Raw genomic sequence first — 23,768 nt, 5'->3', positions numbered from 1 at the left:
ATTCTCTGCAAACGCCTGGAGTGGAGTTTATTCCTGAAATGCAACGGAGTCCTAGAGTCTGACAACTATGAATATTCTTTTCATGGAAAAGTCTGTACACAGGTATATGATTTAATTTGTGAAATCAGAATAAAACAAGCAGAATTAGGTTGGCATGATGAGACCATGAATATCACTATCAGCCTAAAGCAAATGTGTGGTTAAGATGCTATTTGAAATCACAAAAAAGTGACTTAAAACATAGTTTTGTTTTATGTGTTTCAATCTCAAGTGAACTACTAGATTTGAGTCATAAGAGTGTAGATGTCTTAATTTTGAAACTAATTCTGACTCCATCAATCAGCATTATTACCCAGTAGCCATCAAACACAGCAGTCAACTGAGAGAAAATTATAATTAGATTATCAAGCATGTAGGATCTTTCCCTTGGGAACTTGCTATATATTAAAATACCACTTTTGGTGTATAATTATGCTGCACTGAAGGGAGCTATGTTACCATTATGCACTATTAACTGAAATCAAATTTCATGGACTATGGCACATACTAAATTGGTTACTTGCTTAACCTGAGGCATGTGTTTTTAATGTACTGCCTTTAATGAGTTGAAAATATATGTGGTGAGACACTTCACTGGAAATGTATAGAATGAGTTACATAGTTCAATTCCATACTATGAAAATTTATTACAGTGTGCAACCTTAAGATGAAACCATCAACAGTATTGGTCAGATGAAGGAGGAGTAGTAGTAGTAGTTGGTTTTTATCTGTTTAAGGAAGAATCAAACCGGCTTACAATCACCTTCACTCCCCCCCCCCACAACAGACACCCTGTGAGATAGGTGGAGTTGAGATAGTGTGACTAGACCAAGGTCACCCAGCTGGCTTCATGTGTAGGAGTGGGGAAACAAATCCAGTTCAGCAGATTAGCCTCCACCACTGATGCGGAGGAGTGGGGAATCAAACCCAGTTCTCCAAATCAGTCTCCACCGCTCTTAACCACTACACAACGCTGGTGTACACAATGTGATACCAATGAGGATTTATCAAAATCAATGTGGGTCTGTGTGCAGTAAGCAATGAGCACATATGCAATAGGTGTATACTTAAAACAAGCAGAATATATAGAGATAACAACACTAGATCACACACACATAGACAAAGATAGAGTTCACGTAAACATGCATAGATGGGCATATTTTGAAGAATGGAATAACAAAAACAACTTGGAAAGGTTGTGAAAGCAGTCTTTTTTATAACAAATTATGTTATTAATTTCTTTACTTATAGCATCACCCTAGAGACCTTGGAGGCCTATGATAAACAAGATGGTCCGTAACCACACAGTCAGTGCAATGTTACTATAATAACGTAGCCTCATACTGGCACTACATACTAAAATTGTGTACAACACCTAGCTTATAGAAAGGCTGACTAGCAATATTTGCATACAGATATATTTGCAAGATGAATAGGTTGTCACTTGAATTTTATTCTGTTTTTGTTAATCTACCCATTTTACCAATTGCCCCATGAAAACTGCATGAACTACCATTATTGTGATTGGGTTTCAAAACAACCACCCTAAGCAAGACTGCTCCATACTATTCCCAATGATTTTAATTTTGCTTAATTTTTCTTGACAGTTGTTTTCCAATTATGAATAAGTATAAACATTGCCGGGCAAACGAAACATACTTCTTTACACATTCGAAAAATGAAATGCAGAAATATAAGTGATAATAATACTAGAAAAAGCTGGCACATCACATGGGATGAGGGAAATTGCAGATGTTTCAATGTACGGCCTTTCTTATGTATTTCTTTGGCTTTTACGTGGATCATAAATCACTGCACATGATGAGAAGATATCAACATGCCCCTAACAGAGAAAGAAATTGTCTATTTGGGGGGTATTTTGAAATGTTTCATCTCCAGAAGTAATTTTTATGCAGTGAATTTATGCATAACTCTAATAGTAACTCTTCAAGATTTCAGGAAGAAGCTCTGTCTAACAGGATGCCTTTTAAAATACACACGTATTTCCTTCAGTTATTCAGTGAAGATCCTTGAGCTGCAGTGGCAACTGTTGCTGAAGAATTTTTTTTAAAAAAATCTGCCCAGCCAATCCAATCTTCAAAGGCCAATCATAAACTCTGCTGGGCAAAAGGCCCAACGGCCCCACCCAACTTTTAAAAACACTTGGCAGGCGACATGGTGCCCATGGACACCAAATATTGGGAACCCCTTGAACCAACTCAATCTCCATATTTTAAAAAAAATAAATACTCCACAATCAACATGAGCCCATTATAATCTGGCATTAAAAAAAGCACAACAGGCAGAAACCAGCAGGCAAACATTTTAATCTTCCGGCCTTTCTGTTGCTGATCTAAAAGTTACTCTTCTTCATTCTTCTACAAAAGAATTTCAAAGGAGGGTCCAATACAAAATTGCTGAATTTGGAATCACCAGGAAGACCAGTCACTCTCACCCCTCAGCTCCTAATAAGGATATTGGACTTCTCATTCATCATAGGTGCTACTACATTAGCATATTCCACCCCTTTCAGATATTAATACGCTCAGTTGTATCTCTAAATGTTTCTAATTGGATCTGTTTATCATATTTCACCCTGCGTTTTCCTAGATTAAATCTGATTAATCCTACTTTGACTACCTATCAACAGTCAAGAGTAGTCTTTGAGTAAACCGATTACTCTTTAGATTGGATCTTGTTTTAAACTGTGTTTTCCCCACTGTGTGTGTCTAAAGTGCCTTCAAGTCACAGCTGATTTATGGTGACCCTGTGGGTTTTCAAGGCAAGAGACTTACAGAGGTGGTTTGCCATTGCCTTCCTCCGCATAGCAACCCTTGAATTCCTTGGTGGTCTCCCATCTGAATACTTACCAGGGCCAACCCAGTTTAGTTTCCAAGATCTGATGAGATTGGGCTAGCCTGGCCATCCAGGTCAGGGCTCTTCCCCCCAATCCCCTCCTTTCTGTTGTTTGGGGTTTTCAGTATAAATGTATCTACCTAGTGGTTGTACATGATAGCATTGAAGTCAGACAAACGTTCCAATTCTTGCATTTCAGGGAATATTTTACCAATCATTCCAATGATTTCATTTCAACAGAAGTGAGAACGACTCAGGCAACCGTTCTAACAAAATTGTTATGGGTAATAACTGGGGCAAAATAAGTTTTAGATGATAGCAACAACTCTCTGAGAAATAGGCATGACTGGTTCAGGAAGATTTATGCATTTTTAAAGAGTCAAATCAGCAGGAGAAATCAGTCACTGTAACAGGTTAAGTATTGATGTCAAGCAGGAGTTTAATGTTGTTTGGGAATGGAAGAAGTGCTAGATGCCTCAATCAACTCAAGGGCTAATGCCACAATCAAATGAAACCCTCAGCTGTGTACTTGACTCAAAACCCTCAATTGACTACTTTGCAAATGTTAGTGGCCTCTTCACCAGACTGGACTAAAAAACAATTCTTACACTTATTTCTGATGTAAAGTAAATCATATTTTACCTATAATTTTGGCATGGAGCAATTTTCTTTTGTCCACATTTCTGTGTGATATGTTCTGAAATCTACAATACCCCAGTAACTTTAATTTTTGAGTGATATCCAGTATATATGTTACATATCTTAGTTCTCAACCCATAAGAGTTCAAGACCAATGTGGGGTAAAGGCAGGAAAGTAATTTTTTTACATCAATGTAAAGAGAATGCAAGCTAATTCAAAACACAAAATGCAGTAAGATTACTCAATTATGCGGGGTGTGCTCATGTGTATTCATGTACACTGTGAACCTGTGCAAAATTCCAAAAACGACCTGGGAATATATTTTAACATTACTCAGATTGGGTCAGACATTGAGAATTTTCTTTGTACTTTGAGAACTGAGAAGCTTTTTTTCTGTCCTGACAGGGATATGGACTCTTGGAGTCAAAGCATGACTGATTTTCTGCACTATCCTGAAAAATTCGAGAAATCTGCCATTGCTGAGCTCCTGGAAAGGTACAAATGCCATTAATATATGAATGAAGGGAACTGGTGGGTTAAAATCAGTGAATTAACCATTTTATTGGCAGTGTATCTGGCAGGTCTATGCTATGAACCCTATGTAATAGATACAGAGAAGGAAATTTTCATGCACTACAGTATAAATGGCTGGCTCAAAACAGTGTGCATGTTTTATGTGCTCTATAAACAGCATGCACATACAATTGAAACTTTCTGAAACTTTTCAGTTTTTCTTCCAGATCAGAGAAAAACCAGAAGCTCAACAGTTGTTTACTGGTTCAGTGCAGACATTAAAAGATAAGGTTAGTCAGTGTTTCCAGTAAAGCATGTGGCCACGCATGCCAGTTCTAATAGTCTTTGACATTCTTTTTCCGGGATTTGCTTTCCAGAGAACTAGCTGTCCAAAATACCAACAACATTACTCGCAATGAAAAGCCAAAAGGTCACAAGCTCTACTTTTCAAATTCAGTATGCTAAAATTTACACAAACAACTTTTTCAAAGAATACTTCTGTTGCTCATCCACAAGTGTAATTCTGAGCAAAAGAACTAATAAAGGATTTTTTGTAGGCTGGTTTTTCAACTAAAAGTGCAAACCTGGCATGATAAAAATGTCTTTCCAGTTGGCTTCTTTGCTGGCAAACCAAAAGCCTGCCTTTGTATCAATTAAGCTATCAAGTATGGGAAGCTGTCTGGCAAGAACCAGAGCTCAAACATTCACTGACTTCAAAAGACTATGAAAGCAATTCTTAACGGTTAACAAATCTTGAATGGAGGTCTGTGAATGTGAACTCCATATGCCCCAGTAGAACTTTTGAACTGACTCAAGGAGGACATGAAGATGCATAATGAGGAGCATCAATGTAACACCAAAGACTTCATAACTTTTCAGCCTCCAACTTCAGCTCAGCTATAGTTGTGCGGCTTTTATGCCTTCCCCGATGATTCAACGGATTCTTCAAAAAGAAAAAGGAAGAAATCTCTCCCCCAATTGCAGGAAGATTCAGGTTAACCATAGAGAGCAACACAAAACAAAACAACTAGCACCAAACAATGAAAATCAAGAGAAAGAATGTTAATAACATGAATGAAATAAACATCTAACAGGAAGGTATAGTAGATATCCTTTGAAGTTAAATGCCGTTTTGAGATTTAGAATGCCATGGCTTTTACAATAGTTCAACCTCACAGTCAATCGCTGGTGCTGGGTTCCTTTGTCTTTTGCTTAGCCTTTTCTTCCCATAACAGTACAACACCTGGATTCCCCCCAATCATGCCTAGTTTTTAAGTATAGTCGAGATTACAATCTACTGCCATGAAATGCATCCAAGTTCCAAAGTCTGATGAAAAGAGGCATTCACAGCTGTTGTGCCATGGATTAATTTGCCCCAGTCCAGTTTCAAACAAAGCTTAAGGCCAGATTGGCTAGGGAGTAAAACAGCCAACCAATGGGGGAGTAGCAGGGAGAAGCTATTAATTGCTGCCTCACCCTTGTGTGGCAGCTTTTGCTACCTGCTGCTGAGCCACCTACCCACTCTATAATATTATGAGATTAACTGGTCACCAACTGGGGCTAAGCAAGAATCTGGGGGGACTTTCCCCCTGGCAAGGGACAGAGCCCTTTTTCACCTGCTTCATGATGTTTAGGTCTGCGGTAATGATAATAATATTAATAATACTAATAATAATTAGACCTGTCTCCAACTATTTAGATCATATCTAGTTTAGCAGGGGTGGGGCAGGTGGCTCAGGTCAGACAGATAAGCAGCAAGCACCCAGAGCCATCAGGCATGATGGAGGGTGTGTCCTAATCAGACCATCACTGGCCTTATGGCGGGATGGGGTTTGTGAAGGAGTGCTTTTGGTGTTGAGCAACATCTCTTTGAACCTGGTAGCAGCTTCATAATGCATCAGGGGGCTGGGGGGGTATTGGGGGCTGGGTGGGGGTTGGAGGTAGCCACTGGCCAAGTTTGGAGTCAGGGTGGATTTTCCAGAAAAAGGCAGCCATGGATAGCCTGCCTCAATTAAAGTATTGAGCATGTGTGTATAGTGCCATCAAGTTCCAGCCCGCTTATGGGAACCCAGTAGGGTTTTTAAGGAAATAAACTAACAGAGGTGGTTTGCCATTGCCTTCCTCTGCGTAACGACTCTGGTATTCCTTGGTGGACTCCCATCCAAGTACTAACCAGGACTGACCTTGCTTAGCTTTTGAGATCTGATGAGATCAGGCTAACCTGGGGCCATCCAGGTCAGAGCCAATAAAAGTATAATCATTACTTAATTGATGATCTAGATCAGCTCATTTAAATAAATTAGTTAACGACATGAGGTTGTCTCGAGTCTTTATTTGGGGTACTGGGGCAAATGGCATACTAGCAAGAGAACAGCCTGCTATTTTCAGCTGGTATATTTCTACCAGCTGGTGCCATGATAAGGTCATCGTTAATGTACAAGTTTTTCATTTGAAAATTGAGCTCCTTATTGCATTCCCTTTTGATAGAGGATGTTTACACACAGGAGATCTGGATTGACTCCAGAAGGACATAATGATACATACTGAAAGGCTTCAATTTAGCAGCCCATGACTTGCTCAGCTACAGTTGGGCTTTTTTTTTTTTTTTTTTTAGAAAAACTACTGAGTCATACTCTCTCCCTAGATTCCAGGGAACGTGTATGTGTGTGTGTGTGGGGGGGGGGGACAGCCATGCGTGCTACATAATTGTTCTATTTAAGCTGTACTGGAAAATGAGCAAGTAGAATATCAAGACCTGCATAAGACCTCCATGTTCTCCCCAGTGGGGCAAACAGTATCTCCATAGATCCAATTCACATAAGAAACATGACATGGCATTCATGGCTTAAAATACCACCATTAAAATATCAAAAAATATATTTGTTTTATTATTATGGTGCACAATTATGTTAAAAACACAGGGCCTACAATGCAGGCTAACTAAAAACAAGAAACATTGACATACAACACATTCACAGTTGATAGATATCTATACAATGGCCAAACTAAGACCAGACTTGTTATGGCCTTATCTAGGCCTTCCTCAGTGGTCATACATAAAATTATTATATAATTCACATCCTGACATCTCCATTAATATAATGCAAGGTAAAAAAATATGTAAAACCCTTTTATTATGTGTAGCTTAGTGTAGGAATGTTTATTCCATGTGTATTAAAACATGGCCCACAGCTCACATGTTGTATATGATGTCAAGCTTCCCAGGATATGTATACATCAATAAGCATCAAGATCGTATCTACTGAGGTCACCACCATCTTTCTGCCTTACTGTGAAATACATCTGTAAAGTGCCTGAGTTTTTAGATGAATGAAATTATCCCATGTAGCCTCTCTTGTGATACTTGTCAGATGTCCTGTTAAACTGGCAAATGATGCTATACAAATAGATGTCTCTGTAGTACAGACCAGACCAGCCTTATTATAAAGCATAGTAGACATCATTTGAGTAAAAGACAAGGAGTTACAGATGATCAGCTTCCCAAATGGCCCATTGTGGTATGCTGTCACTTAATGAATGTAACCAAAATTGACAGCCACCTGGCATGGGGTAAGAATTTACATAGCTCATAAAACTTGGAGTCATTATTGTTGTTGCCAATCAGGCATTATTTCTATACAAAGTTGTTGTTGTTTCTGAAATCTTAGCATGCAAAGAAAAATTCTGCACATGCACAGATTCACACTAACCTTATACCCGTTTAGTCCAAATTGTGGACACAAAATAAACTGATGCAGGAAATGAGGAGGAGGAGATTCCATGGTATCCCATAGCATATGTAATCTAGAAACTGTATCTCTTCCTGCAGGACAGAGCACAGCAAAGAAGTATGCTGATCTATTTGCCTCTGTTTGACCTGGCAGAAAGGGAAGAGGGGCAGCAAATTCCTCTTCCCTTTCCTTTTCTCTCCCTTCCCACTACAACCTCGGCCTTTGTTCAGACAACATAGTCAAAACAGCCCACATCTATTTCAGACAAGACCAAGAAACGGCAGTTCCTCTGGGAAAAAGTTGTGTCACAATGGATTTAATTTAGAAATATATTTTCAATGTATTTTGTATATGCCTGGACTGCCAGCCAGCATGTCACCAATTCAGTTTTTTCCCTGATTGTTTCAGTCAGATGTCAAATGATAATTTAGCAAGACCCTCAGCAAACCAACAAAAAAGGAAAAAGAAAGCAAGAGAAGAAAAGGGAAAAAACCCACAGTTCTTTAATTTATTTAGTGATATCAGAATTCAATTGAAAAGTCTTTGATGAACATCACTTTACAGCAATACAGTCGCTATCAGTTATCAAAGGAAAAGGGATAATGGTCTCATTTCCTTTTATTCGACACCAAGAAGCAACAGACTGAAAGAAAAATAATTTTCTATGATCTTACTGGTACAGTGAACATGACTCCCTCTTTAAAATAAAAGAGGTAAAAAAGGCATTTGCAAAAGGCATTAAGACTGACAGGCACCAAAACAGAAGTAGTCTATATTTATCTAGGGGATGAACACAACGTAAGGGAGCGTGTGTCTGTCTGTCTGTCTGTCTGTCTGTCTGTCTGTCTCTCTCTCTCTCTCTCTCTCTCTCTCTCTCTCTCTCTCTCTCTCTCTCTCTCTCTCTCTCTCTCTCTCTCTCTCTCTCTCTCTCTCTCTCTCTCTCTCTCTCTCTCTCTCTCTCTCTCTCTCTCTCTCTCTCTCTCTCTCTCTCTCTCTCTCTCTCTCTCTCTCGCTATGCTTGCCCAACAACAGAGGATGATATAGAGGCCAGCAGTCAGGTGGGAAAAAATAATCCAACCATAAACATCATACTATTAACAATTTTGTACTGTCTGTCAACAACGCTAACAGCTGGTGTGTCATTAGAAATGATAGCAATCAGAAATAGGCATGGAAAAACGAGGCAGCTCATTTTAAAACATGATATCAACAGCCATACCATAGCGATGGGTATGGCACCCAATTGCTGCAACCCGGTGTTAAAATGAAGCGTTACGAACTTCTAGAGGAACTTCACCTACAAGTTATTTAGCACATTTATACCCTTCTCCAAATATCTGTTTGAAGTGGCTAAAAAGGGGGGGGAAAGATGATAAATAATACAGATTTTTTTAAAAAGAGGCAATAAAAGTTTTTTAAATCAATAGAATCAATCTCCCCACACTCATTTTTAAAACCTAATTCTTCCCAAACAAAATGAAGGCATCATAGACTCAGCGTGGTGCCAAAAACAGGAGTGAATTTGCTACACTTTTGCCTGTATTGGCTTATTAATTGTTTAGAAAATTTCTATGCCACCTTTCCAGAGACCCTGCTAGAGTGATGAATCAGTGAAGTATGCTTTAAGCTAGACTAATGGTTTTCAATTGTTTCTTGATAAAAAAAACTCAGCAATGGCTGACATTTTTTTATTAATCTTTAGTTCCACTACTGATCTTTCCCTACATCATGCAATTTCAGAGAACTCTGCATATATTCTACATCCACACTCTCAGTTTAAGTTAACCAACAGTGAGGCCCTATTGAGTGTGATCAGCATCACTTGTTCATTCGCATGCACCCTAGAACATGTCCCAGTATTCTTTATAATATGTAGGATACTATGGGAGATGGATTAATGTAGAAAAGGTTAATGTAGAGGAAGGTGAACTTCATAAGGGACAAAGTTACTAAAAAATTCAGTTTCAATATCCATGTACAAGATGTCAAATGAGGTGAATCTTTAAGAAGAAGAGTTAGTTTTTATATGCCGACTTTCTCTACCACTTAAGGGAGACTCAAACTGGCTTACAATCACCTTCCCTTCCCCTCCCCACAACAGACACCCTGTGAGGTAGGTGGGACTGAGAGAGCTCTAAGAGCTGTAACTTGCCCAAGGTAACCCAGCTGGTTTCGTGTGTAGGAGTGGGGAAATAAATCCAGTTCACCAGATTAGCCTCAGCTGCTCATGTGGAGGAGTGGGGAATCAAACCAGGTTCTCCAGATCAGAGTCCACCGCTCCAAACCACTGCTCTTAACCACTACACCATGCTGTGCCATTTATTATCACTTAGTACAGAAAATCTTTTAAAATAATTTCTTCAGCCTGTAGTAACAATGAATGTTTTGCTTATAATGCAATCTGTTTCTCTTTGTCCTCCCACCAAAATGTGTTGTACAGCTAGCCTGTGGCTAACATCCTCAGAACTGCCACCTAAATATGGAGTATGATTGGAAAGCTTATAAGGCAAGAAAATTGATGTTATTAGCAAGTTGCAGTAGGAGGTATAAAAGCTTGGTTCCACAGAGTTGGCAAAATACTGCCTCAAAATGGGTAATACATGATCAAAGTTTCTTTCTCTAAAACAAAAACAAATTACCGCCGTCTTCTCCATATGAATGTCATCAAACAGTCCATTTTCAGATGATTGTTTGGTCAGAGTTAACGATATTGAAAAGAACAGCAGTGTGTGTTCTAAACAGATTTACATCCTTCTAAGCCCACTGACCTGGATGACCCAAGCTAGCTTGATCTCGTCAGATCTCAGAAGCTAAGCAGGGTCAGCCCTGGTTAGTGTTTGGATGGGAGACCACCAAGGAATACCAGGGTTGCTGTGCAGAGGAAGGCACTGGCAAACCACCTCTGTTAGTCTCTTGCCATGAAAACCCCCCAAAAGGGATCGCCATAAGTCGGCTGCGACTTGACTGCACTTTACACACACACAAGCCCACTGAAGTCAATGGGTTTAGAAGGGTGTTACTCTACTTAGGATAGCAATTAAGGCATTAAAAAGATGCTTCTCAGCCATCTTGAATCCAGGAAGGGAAGAAACAGCATGATTGGCTCGGCTCAAAGGAGCAACTAGAAATGAGAAATAAGCAAAGCACAGTTGTCTTAGTTTGGGGGAGAACTCTGAACATTAAACCATTTATAAACTAACCTCCTAATAGCAAGATCAAAAACCTTGTATATTTAGAAACAGGCTTGCCCATATTTGTTAGTTCAACAGTCCACTGTGATGCTTGTACAATACAATTTTGTAATATATACACACAAATATATACGAGATGAAAATTAAAATTCCCACTCTGCCATGAAAACTCACTGGGTGACCTTGAGCCATTCACTGTCTCTCAGCCTAACCTAGTTCACAAGGCTGTTGTTGCAAGAATAAAAAAGGAAAGGGCAAGTCACATATGCCACTCTGAGCTTAGAGGAAGGGTAAGATAGATACATGCTAGAGAGAACATTTTCACCTTCGCAGCTCCATCACAAACTTCTCAGCAGAATGAAGGTGCAGTGGTTTGGGGATTCTTTTTTTTAATACTCCCGCTACTCCTTTTTTAATATTCCTGACCAAACCAGATATAAAGATGAGCAATTCGTGATCATTTTTAAAAATACAAACAGAAGCCATGGATAACATCTGCATTTATTTGAATCCATCCCCTACCCAAAGCTGCTTCTTTCCCCATGGAAGGTAAGCCCCTCGGTATGACCCTGATCACTGCTGAGGACACTCTTACCTATATACTTATATTATAAACACAATGGTATCTGTACATTCTTTTTATCTATGTATACCTTGTATAAAATATAAGAAAAATACCAAACATGTTTCTGCCATCAACTACGTTTAACAAATGAAGAATTAAACAAAAAACCTTCTTGTAACCATTTTGAACAGACTTCAGTCTAATGAGCAAGAGTAACAACACGATGACAGCTACATTTTTATTGTATAGTGGAAAAACAAACCATTAATTCTCATTTATGCTCAAACAGCAGGTTGTGCTGATACACAAATTCCTTTGGCAGGGCTCAAGCATGTGACAGTGTCTGGACTTAATATTTCAAACACAGAGATTCTCCTTTGTGTATTTAAAACAGGCAGATGGAAAATAAGAATGAGAAAGTGTGTCTCCCCCACCCAAATAACCCTGCTTGTCATCAATATAATGGCCCTGCAGGCCAAATAAATTTCAGCATCATCAGCCATTTTAAGTACATTAATAGAACAGCAGTTATCATTCCAATTATTTAATTATAGGAACAAATCAAGATCTTACAGATTTAATCGTACCTGGAAGTATAATGCAAAGTCACAAAGCAACTGGGCACAAAAAAATTACACAGGCTGTGAAATTATTGTATATTTTCCTCTTAGTTAAAAAAAATTAAAGCTACAGGAACTATGATTTAAAGGGACAGTCAAAGGCAGAGGAAGGAGGTTAGTTTAATCTTCTCCCTTGTGCCTTTTCCTTCTCCAAAAACTGCTAGTCTTGTTTTTATTCCCCAGTGAAGATAAAATAACATCGGCTGGGTGAGGGGAGGAAACAAAGTGCACAAACACTGCTAAATCGCCCCTCTCCTCCTACTCCAGGCTGTCTCTTTAAAATTACATGCCCCCAAATCCTCATAACAATAATCACAGAACTCCACATAACATGCAGTTCTGTCCTGAATTTTCACTAATTCTTTGTAGCGGTATTTATGCACTGCTGTTGGACTGTCTGCCAAGAACAGTTTTTAAAGACCAGTCTGCTAGTAATAAAACTGATAAAACTAAGTTTCAAAACAAATTCCCATATAGTTCAAGGAAGAGTTTATATGGTCATCCAGCCCCAGAGAAGGAACCACCATGTGACTTGGGATGATTTAATACCATGAGGAAACATGAAATGGCATGGATATATATGCTGTCATCCCTCATATTTTAAAACTTATTTTAAACAAGTAAAACTGGGGAGGAACCATGACCTAATATACACTTGTCTGAACAAAAACGGATATGAGCAAAAACAGATATGAAACTCAATCAGCTGCTTTTTAGTTCTTTTCCCTCAAGGCCTGCTCACTTGCAGATATTTACTGCCAATAGTTGTGTATCTGCAAATATGGAGGTAAAGCTTCACAATGTTTTAGCTCTGATTTGATGCCTTTTGCCTCCATTTTAAAGAGGTTTTTTGATATTAAATGAAATAAGAACAATGTTCCTTTTCAGTAGTTCAGCACCTTACTTCCAGCTAGAGTTGCCCACCTCTAGATGGAGCCTGGAGATCTCCTGGAATTACAACTGATCTCCAGACTACAAGGATCAGATCCCGCTGGAGGCAACATCAGGGGAAGGCCTTGACCTCTATGCCATGATTAACGGCATTCCAGGGCAACTGGTTGGCTACTGTGTGAAATATGAGGTGGGATTAGATGAACCAGTGTTTCTGATCCAGCAGGGCATCTCATACATTCTTATGTTGAAACCCACCCTCTCCCATTTAAGGTCCCAAGCTGAGAAAGAAGCAAGTGGCCAGCATCTTATTTTTCTTCAGCCTGACCCCTAGCCATACCCAAGGCAGCATCTGTGACCTGCTCCCTGATATTAATATTCAGAGCCAACATACGGGGAGGACGGGCCTTGATCAATCTAATTGAGCTGCATAAAGTAAAACATCTGGGAAGAGAAAACATACTGAGGAATCAATCCTAGACAGGATTGTACCTAGACAGAAGTACCATTTTACTCAATAGTGCTTATTCCCATGAAAGTGTTCTTAGGATTGCAGCCTGAATTGCTTGAGATTTTGTGGTATGATTTTGCAGCTGGGGAAGGCAACCGGCTGCCACACATTCCTCCTTAAACTCATTATATCAAAAACAATCACCTGGATTTTCCTCAGCATTGCAGAAGGGCTACTCCAGGCTTGCTTTAAGGAATACTGTTTGATGCCAGTGTGTTATAAAGAAACAAAGGACTTTTGCCCCCTATTCTCCAGGTCTGCAGAGAGCTGGCGGTCAGAACATGCTAATAAAAGAACAGAGTATTTCATCATGACCTGTATTCAGTGACGCAGAGAGAAAGACTGGGAGTAACTGCTTTTTGAGTGAAGGGGAGAAAGGTGGAAAAATACAGCCTGTCATCTGTGGATCCTGCCTGATTATCAAGCCGTAAAAACAACAGAAGTGAGGGGAAATGAGGTTAATAAATTACAGTAACTCTTGTCAGGAGAACGAACACCAAAAGGCAAAAGTAATCAGAAATGGCAAGTTCTACAATAGAACTCTGAACCATTCTCCCATAATTTTGATATACATATTCCAGTTTCCAAAGTGTGAATATCTCCAACTTTCCTTTCATAACTTTAAAAATAAAATGGCATGTGGTACAGCAAGATAACATTGCTAGAGGAAAAATGTATAAACTTGTGCAGTTCATAATGAAAACATCTTTTCATATCAATCTAAGCGCTATAGGCAATTTATATTCTTGCTGATAAGAGTCAGTCACAGTGATGTACACAGCTACCAACTTTTGTCAAATTGGAAGTCCTGAGGTTTTCTCCATCCCCTCCCCACATCTTCACAGTATCCCACGCATTTAAAGTGTTTTGAAAAGATCTAAATACATCAGAAAAAGGAGAAGCATGCAAGCCTCCAGGGTTACAACTTACCACTGTTCTGTCACCATTCCTTATTGTTTTATTTTGGACCCAGAGCAAATTAGTATTACGTTTTGATCCTTCTCCAAAAAGCTCAAAGCTCTCTACATGGTTCTCCCTCTTCTCTGTGAGAGGTTGAGAAGGGTTGGTAAGTTCTTCACCACAATTTTAGTACGTAAAATTAAACACTAATGGTAAAACTTACGCTTGTTTTAAGAACTTTGTCAAATACGAATTTTGAACACACTAGCAAAAGAATTTTTAATGCTCACTCCAACAGGGTAACAATCAAGCAGCTTCTTGTGTAGCCAATAATCATGCGCTGTGGCCTCTGATAACGGCATGCCCATATGGGTCACAAGGTGGACTGCAAAGACACCCACACTGTGCATTGCTTACAAAGACTGTACATGGCTCACATGCACACACGCATACACACACACACACAAACATGCATCCAATCTAAATATGTGGGATATAAATGTTTTAATAAATAAATTACATGTAGGATAATTTTCAATGTGTATTAATTAAAACATTTATAGCCCACCTTTCCTCTTGTTCCAAGACAGCTTACAATAATAGTTAAAGGATTCCCAGCTAAACTCAAAGATAAAATATCAAGCCCCAAATCCCTCCCCACTTTTCCTCCTTAAAAGATGCCTGCCACTTAAACGCCCTCAAAAGCCCTGGGAAACAGGCAGGCCTTGTAGACCTCCAGGGAGGGAGCCCCCCTCACCTTTTCAGAGAGCCCATTCAACGATGGAGAAGGCCCAGGCTCTGGTCGATGCCAGATGGGCCACCCTAAGCAGCGGGATAGTCAGAAGATGGCTGCCTGATGACTGAAATTGACACACAGGGACACATGGAAGGAGACGTTCCTCCAAATATGGGTAGCCATGTTAGCAGCAAAATTAAAGAGGAACCCAATTAGTCAGAGCTCACTTCACATGATAAATGAAGAGCAAAAGGAGGGAAGCTGATATATACGCTTCGCAGCGAGCATGGGGATGGGAACCTTGGCCACAAAGTATCTAGGTCACCATACCCATCAGTTTTACCCAGCATTATGTCCCCCACTTGCTCTCTCCCACTTGATGTGTTGAAATCCTGATGGGTCAAGGTTTTTTCCCACTTCATGTGTCCAGAAATAGGAGATGGGGGCGTGGATATGTAACACTAGACCCAGGCAACACGGAAAAGAGCATGAGTTTGTTCCAAATATACTGTTTGTTAACAGTAGATTCTTCCTCCAGTGCAAGAAATACACATCCAACTCACAGGTGCCTCTTCCATTGGATGATGGCTCCTTATGCCAGTGGCAGCTCCCCCACCCCCATTAATAGCCAAATGGAATCACTGGTCCTAACCCAAGACATTTCTGCCATCTCTCAAGCTTCGTGCTTTCATCTGAATTCTATTATGACTTGAGTAATCAGCATAAGTGTATCAGGAATACTTACAATGAAGATGTGGCGGTGATGGCAAACTGAACAGTTTTTTTGCTTAGCATAGCAAAATAGTAGAGAATCAGTTCCCTTGAGATAACTGCACTTTTATATCCCTCACAGCTTAGATTCGAGCAGGCTTCTGCATGCCTATCATTTGCCAGATGAGAAGCAACTCATACAAACAAAAGTTGTGCATCTGATTCCTTCCAAGATCTTATCATTTGGGCAGCAAGTGCATAGTGCAGCCAGAAAATTTCCCATAATGCACATCAGTTCACCAGAGAGGGATTGGGTACCACTGCCTCATCTGTGATTGCCATTTTTTTATGCATGCACATGGGTGGATCAGAACCAGAATGCTCTAAATGTTTGCTCCAGAAGCAAGAGACGAAGTTTTGATTCTGAAAAAGTAGTTAGCTTTCATTACAAGCTGACAGAAATAAATATGCATATGACAGAATGCTCAGCCATCCTTGACTAACAACGTTTCTATAATTTGTAAATGGAGCAGGTTTCATCTTAAGCTTTTCTTCACACTGTTCACGCAGCCAGTGCAGCATCCATTCACCTTGAGTTAAACCTTTTATAACAACAGAAGGAAGGAAGGAAACAAAAATGAGAGAGAACAGAATAGTCATTAAAAAAATTTAAGGAACAACTGGGTCAACAACTTTTAAAATAGCATCAGTCTGATCTGCAGCAATTATCGGATGATGCTATTTAGCTCCATGCCTTTAAAAGTTTCAATTGCCTATTTCTGCAATTCTCTGTCACAGTGACCTTTTCTTCCTGGCCAGTTGGCAACCTTACTCACATGCCTGACAAAATTTAGCCCCCTCTGCACATTTTCCTTCCCACTGCGTGTTTTCAGGTACGCACTAGAAAAAACTCTGAAAAGCAGCATTCCTTTCAAAGGTCACAATATTCAAATAACAGACAATGCTACTTTGTAAGTGCCACATTAACAAGATCCAGAATTCTTTGAGTTGCTGAATAGCTAGCTCTTGTTCCCACTGTGGCTACTGAGCCACTAATGGCTGCTGGACAGCCGAGGGGTGGTCGTGGAAACTTTCAGGAAGTTAATATAACTGGTATGGGTACTCATACATAAGAAAGAAAGAAAGAAAGAAAGAAAGAAAGAAAGAAAGAAAGAAAGAAAGAAAGAAAGAAAGAAAGAAAGAAAGAAAGAAAGAAAGAAAGAAAGAAAGAAAGAAAGAAAGAAAGAAAAGTCCGCTCTTGGAGGCAAAGCAATCTGTAAGATGCCAAGGAAATATGATGCAGAGGATGGAACAGGTTTAGATTTTAGATGAGATAGCCAAGTTAAAAACTTCTATTAAACCATGAAGCACACTGGGCAGATCTATTTCACCACAGCCTAATCCGGGCATAGTTAGGTGACCCAGATTTGAATCCCTACTCTGCCAAGCAAGCTTGCTGGGTGATCTTGAGCCAGTCACTCACTCTCAGACTAACCTCCCTCACAGGGTTGCTTCTGTAAGGACAAAATGGGACAAGACTGTTGGGAAGCTAATTTAGGATCTCGGAAGAAAAACAAGATATATACAAACTTGATAACTGACCACCTCTGGTGCACAAGGAAGGTATAATAGCACAGGAATGTGTGCACTGGCAGACAAATACAAAATGTATCGTGGAAGCCAGCAATCAGTTGGTCCAAAACACTTCACTAGACTCCAGCTACTATAAAAGTGCTTAGTTTATTTTCAGTGTATAAAACAACACTCACTCCCAACAATAGCTTCCCGACCACCAATACATCCAACATATACTCCAACCCTGAGCTTTATGTTCTACTTACTTATATATATTTCTACCCCCAGATATCTATCAGGCCACCTGCTGTTACACCCACAGCGTTACATCATCCTACTGGCCATATCTGGTTTACTCCAGTTCATACTGCTGCTTCCAGGCTCTTGCAGCCTCTTGCATCAGCCCAGATCCTGCTGATCTGACAGGTATTTGACAGCTCTTACTGACCAGCTGTCTGTCACAATATTATGACATGCTTGTATTTCTGACACTCCTTCTCAAGCATTTATAATATTTTGACTAGTTGTTTGCATCTGTCATTAGTTACCACCTTAGTGAACAGATCTGCCACGTTATTTTCACTTTTACATCGCATAATGCATACATGTTGTTTATTTACAGCATTTACCACATTTCCATATCTAATCCTGATATGTTTACTTCTGCTCTTGAAACATTGCTCGTTTCCTAGCTGCATGGCTGCTGTATTGTCAGTATATATTATCACTGGCAGTTTTACAGGTACATTCAGTTCTTTTAACAAACATGTAAACCATTCTACCTGGGTTACAGTCTTGCTTAGTGCACTAAATTCTGCTTCACACGTACTTAGTGCAACAAAAGATTGTTTTTGTGACCTCCAGTGAATAGGAGCTTTTCCTAAATACAGAATATAACCTGAGGTTGACTTCGCTCCTTATTGATCTTCCCAAGATGCATCTGCATAACCAAACAGGTTTCCTTCACATGCATTTAGGCACAATTGTTTATTTATTGACCCTTTTAGGTACCTTAAGACCCTTTTTGCAGCCTTCCAGTCACTTTGACTTGGACTCATATTCTTTTTACTCAGGCAATGAACCGCCTGAAATATGTCCGGTCTAGTCCGACACGAGAGATAAAGCAGACTCCCTACTAGAGATTGATACTCTTCTTATCACACTCTTGTGCTTCTGCTTCACTGCTTACATATCCTGGTACCATAGGGGTGTCAACGGTGTTTGAATCCTGCATACTGAACTTCACCAGTAGCTGTTTTATCTTATCGGCTTGAGACAAAGAAAACATCCCTTCAGAGTCTCTGCTAACCTTCACACAATTGCTTATTGACCCCATAAACTTCGGTTTAAAGCGACTGCTTAATTGCTCCTCAAAGTACTCTTTATCATCCTGGTTGTTTGTTAACAAGCAAATATCATCAACATAAATAAGAATAAAACATGTCTTTGATCCTGAGCCTTTCTTAAACAAATATGCATCAGACACACACTGCTCAAAACCTAATTGCTTTATGGCTTCAGTCAAGCAATTATTCCATTCCCTTGCCGACTGGTGTAACCCGTACAATGCCTTGTTTAGCTTTAAGACCTTGTTCTCTTGTTTTAATTCATACCCAGGTATTTGCTGCATGTAGACCATTTCTATCAGTGGAGCGTTTAAGTAAGCTGTTTGGATATCATAGTGGAACACATCCAACCCTTCCAAGCCTGCTATAGCCAAGGCCGTTTTAACTGTTTCACATTTTACAGTGGGACTGAAAACTTCATCATAATGAAGATGCTTTTGTTGACTATAGCCTTTGCACACTATTTTTGCCTTCCTTTTCAAAGTGGCATCGGCTAATTGCTTCAGTTTGAAAACCTATCTGCAACCTATTATTTTTTCACCTTTTGGCAATTGAGTGGGTGTGACGACCTTGTGCTCATTTAGAGAAGTTATTTCACTGTCCATGGCTTCCAGCCATAAATTCCGTTCCAAATGGAGGTAGATCCAATCTGCTTTTTCACTCAATCTCACCTCATTCCCCTCCACGTTACTTTTGCCCATGCAGGTCCCATGATCCTCAGCATAGTCTTTTGGGATAGTTAAAGTAGAGATAACAAGAATCTATTATTTCAGATTTCCTTAGTTCTAACTGTCTATATCCAGCTTTCAGTAATAGCAATGATTTCACTGTGGTCCAGATCTGCATCCTTTAGATGTTGCATGCCTGTGAGTGGACCAGTTATTCCTGTATCTGAATTAATAAATATGAAGTCTGAATTAACCCCTAATAGCAACACTCCTTATACAGAGTACTGTGAGAGTCACAAGAGACAACACTGTTTATTTTTCTGGGATGCTAGTCTATCCAAGGTGAAGGACTGTTCTGGTAAAAAGAGGAAGAGTTAGTTTTTATAACTCGCTTTTCTCTACTGTAAGGTGTCTCAAAGCGGCTGACAATCACCTTCACTTCTTCTCCCCACAACAGACACCTTGTGAGGTAGTTGGGGATGACAGAGTTCTGAAACAACTGTGACTAGCCCAATGTTACCCAGCAGGCTTCATGTGGTGGAGTGATGAATCAAACCCAGTTCTCCAGATTATAGTTCACCGCTCTTTACCATTATGCCACGGTAACCACTACGAGACGGTCCAGTATTATTCAGTCCAAACAACTCCAAAACATCCAGCAGCCCTAATATTTGCTGACACCAACTCTGTGCAAGTCCTTATGGCCTCAGGATTTTGAATTTCTAATGAAAGTCATAATGTATAGAGTAAAGGCAGGCTGCTGCTGAATTAATTGGAGACAATTTCATGAACGAGGAGTGATTGCCTGAAAATGTGCACTTCTGGCTGCTAATTTAATCCTGGAAAAAACATTCTATCTCAAACAAAAAACTAAAGACTTTTGTACTAACCTTTTGCATGGCTTCAAGTGATCTCGCACACTTCTCTGCTCTGTAGTTTCAATTCTCATTACGAAATGTGTATTTAATCTCAAGCACTTAGCAGCAGGAGTACAGAATGTGCACAAAAATCTCATTGCTGCTATTAAACATCTGCCTCCTCAGGTAGAAAATTCTAAGCCTTGATTTTGAAAAAAAGAAAACCAGAGGGAGAAAAGGCACAATCACTTTCATGAGGAGCAAGTGTCACAAAGCACCAGGCTTTGGGTTTTTTTACTGTTGAGAAACTATAATTGGAAACAATTTCTCCAAGCTGGGTCAGGCCCTGAATTCCATCAAACTAGGACTGTGAGATCTTGGTTACCAGAGCCTAAAATTAAAATGTCACAGTGTCCTATTTTGGAACTTGTGTGTGTGTAATGCTTACAACTGAATTTTGGACAATCATTCCCATCAAGAAGGCAATCCTTAAACAAACAATGAATGATGGCAAAAGCACCAAGTTCCATCTACTGAAGTGTCAGCCGACCTAGCAATCAAGAACACACCAGGCTGGCTAGAGGTCTGTAAAATGCATGTATCGGGATAATTCTTGAGACAAGTTCCATTTCCCCAAAGGGATTTGTGTCCGAGATTTGCATTACACTTCTACCTACTGAAACATACTGTATTGCTGATATTATTTTATCTCATTTTCCTACAGCCTTTGTTCTACTTTATTGATATTATACAGTCACTATCCTAAGTTATCCTCAGGATGCTTTCCCTGTGTTCCAACATGATAAGTATAAACCAAGAGTAATAACCTGGTGGGAAGAAACTTTATGCAGCCTTCCTTGATTTAAAGGGCGCTTTTGATTCTATACCCAGGAAACTCCTGTGGGACAAGCTGAGCAAACCTCAATAGACAAGAGACTCCTTTTCCTTGTCCAAAAATTGCACTTTTAACAACTAGTTGCCAGGTTCGCTATGGCTCACGTGGTGAGCTAACCAGAGAGATTCCTACCAACCAGGGAGTGAAACAGGGGTGTGTGTTGCCCCCCCTATCTCTTTAATGTCTTTATAAATGACCTTGACCCAACGTTAAGAACAGTACATGGTCATTTCCCCAAGCTGGGCCCTTCCTCCATCCCTCTACTATTGTATGCCAATGATGCTGTGGTATTATCACTAACACAGAAGGGGCTAAGGCAGCTGCTCTCCATGTTTGTAAGCTATTGCAATGCCAACATTATCTATCAATTTCAAGAAATCTAAGATCCTAGTCTTCTCTAAATCTTGGAGACGTCACAGTTGGACAATTAAAGAGCACGTAATTGAACAAGTGAAACTATTTAGATACTTGGGCCTGAATTTCCAATACAACAGCAATTGGACAACTCACAGGAACTATGCTGTGTCCTCAGCTAAACATAACAACGAGGCCACAATTTGTTTCTTTTATGTTTATGGTGGCCAATTAGTTCCAGCTGCCTTACGAGTGTTTAAGGCTAAATCCATTTCCCAACTCCTATATGGAGTTCCTATTTGGGTAAGTGCCTTTAATCAGGCTACCTTCTTACGCCACATTCTTGGTGTTCCCAATTGCGTAGGGTATGCAGCTCTGTGCCTTGAGACGGGAAAGGGTTTTTTGGAGACCAGAGCTTGGATTCAGACCATTAAGTTCTGGCTACGTCTGCACTTTCTAACGGAATATCCTGGCTATATTCCTGCATTGCTGGGAGATTCTTACATAAGCCAGTGGTAGAAATTAATTATCAGGAAAATCAAGTCTGTCAGCATCCCATTTGATTCTCTTTTGATGCTTGGGAAAGAGCAAGCATTTAGATTGATACGTCAGTGCCTTCTAGATATAGAAATGCAGACCCTAACCTCCCTAGCTAATAGACACTGTTCCCCCATGTTTCATGGTATTACTCCGGCTTATGGAGCTGCAGCTTCCTACTTGTCTTATTTGGAGTCACCGGACATTCGCAGAGCTTTCATGCTCGCTAGACTTAACATTCTTCCCTCAGCTATCCTACAAGGAAGATACAAAGGAATCTCTTTTATTGAAAGGTATTGTCCATGTAAGACTGGGGATCCCGAACACTTAACTCACGTGCTGCTGTACTGCCAGCTTTACATGAGGCCAAGGAATACTTACATTAAACCCCTACTGCCTAGTGAACAGAGTCTTTCAGATCAGCAGTCGGTGATGTACCTTTTATCTGATAGAAACCCTACTGTTACCCAACAAGTAGCTAGTTTTCTCCTGTCTGTACAAAGGATTCGTGAGCAGTTTGAACGTACTTCTAAGTAATGTCCTTTTAATGTAACCTGTTTTAACTGATTTTGTAATTCTGTTTATGATGTACTGATGTAAATGCCTAATAAAGGTAATGATGATGATGATGATGATCCAAGAGTACCCTCTTAAAGCCATCACCACATCATGTCCCACAGTAAGTTAGGCAGGCATGTTCACTTGGCCTCTCCCTTCCTTCCTGACCTGCTGGACTCCCAACCCTTATGAGATTTAAACTGGGGTTCTTGGATCAGTGCACTTTCAGGTGATCTCTGAAATCATAGAAGAAAATGCTACAGCCTTTTTCAGGCTAAGTATTATCCCACTTGGTAACAGTTAAGTTACTGGTTTTCTCCGTAGTGGGTCCATTTCTCTGAAATAGCCTACTGAAATGGGTGCCCTCACTTTCATTAGGAAAGGGTGTAAGATGATTTTATTGCAGAGGGCATTTTGAGGGGAGTAAACTATTTTGGCCCTGACCTGGATGGTCCAGGCTAGCATGATCCTGTCAGATCTTGGGAGCTAGGCAGAATTGGCCCTGGTTAGTATCTGGATGAAAGACCACCGAGGAAGACCAGAGTAGCCAAGGCGGGTGATGTTAGTCCACCTCTGCTCATCACTTGCCTTGAAAATCCTTCTGGGTCACTGTAAGTTGACTGTGAATTGATGGTACTTTCCACTTCCAAAGTGTTTTGGTAGATTTGGCTGCATTTTTAACTGAGTGTGGTGTATTTTTTTCATGGTGTGTTTTTATTGTGGATTGTATTTAATTGTGGATTGTTTTTAAACTGTTACTGGATGCTTATGATATTGTTGTGTCCTTGTAGTTTTTGCTGCTTGGTTAGATGCCTTGAGTCTGAGGACATAAGGCAGGGTATAAATTTTGTAAATAAATAAACTGAGATAAGCATTGACTTAAACGTTCAATTGCTTCTACAAACTGCTCTACTAAAGAACTCCACAAGGAAGGTTGCATAGCTTAGCCATACTTAGCTATTACCTAGAAATGTTTCTACATGGTGAACATGGCTAAGCTTATGAATGTTCTGTGACTCAAAAGGAAACAAGTTTTAATTTGAGAACCATGTAATGGCCAGAACATTAGAAATA

The 23,768-nt window shown here is 39.9% G+C and overlaps 1 protein-coding gene across 1 annotated transcript in view; it reads right to left on the bottom strand.

The window, feature by feature from the left end:
* PLXDC2 (plexin domain containing 2) overlaps positions 1-19,118 on the bottom strand; it is a 174,918-nt gene extending 155,800 nt beyond the window's left edge. Inside the window, exon 1 of the mRNA XM_056857104.1 lies at positions 18,629-19,118. Coding sequence (XP_056713082.1) covers positions 18,629-19,118 — 490 coding nt within the window. The remainder of the gene's footprint in view (positions 1-18,628) is intronic.
* Between the last annotated feature and the right edge of the window lie 4,650 nt (positions 19,119-23,768).

This window comes from Euleptes europaea, chromosome 11 (assembly GCF_029931775.1).
Source record: "Euleptes europaea isolate rEulEur1 chromosome 11, rEulEur1.hap1, whole genome shotgun sequence".
In the NCBI taxonomy this organism is placed as follows: Eukaryota; Metazoa; Chordata; class Lepidosauria; order Squamata; family Sphaerodactylidae; genus Euleptes; species Euleptes europaea.
Note: the sequence above shows the minus strand (reverse complement) of the source record. Positions and strands in the feature narration are given on the sequence as shown.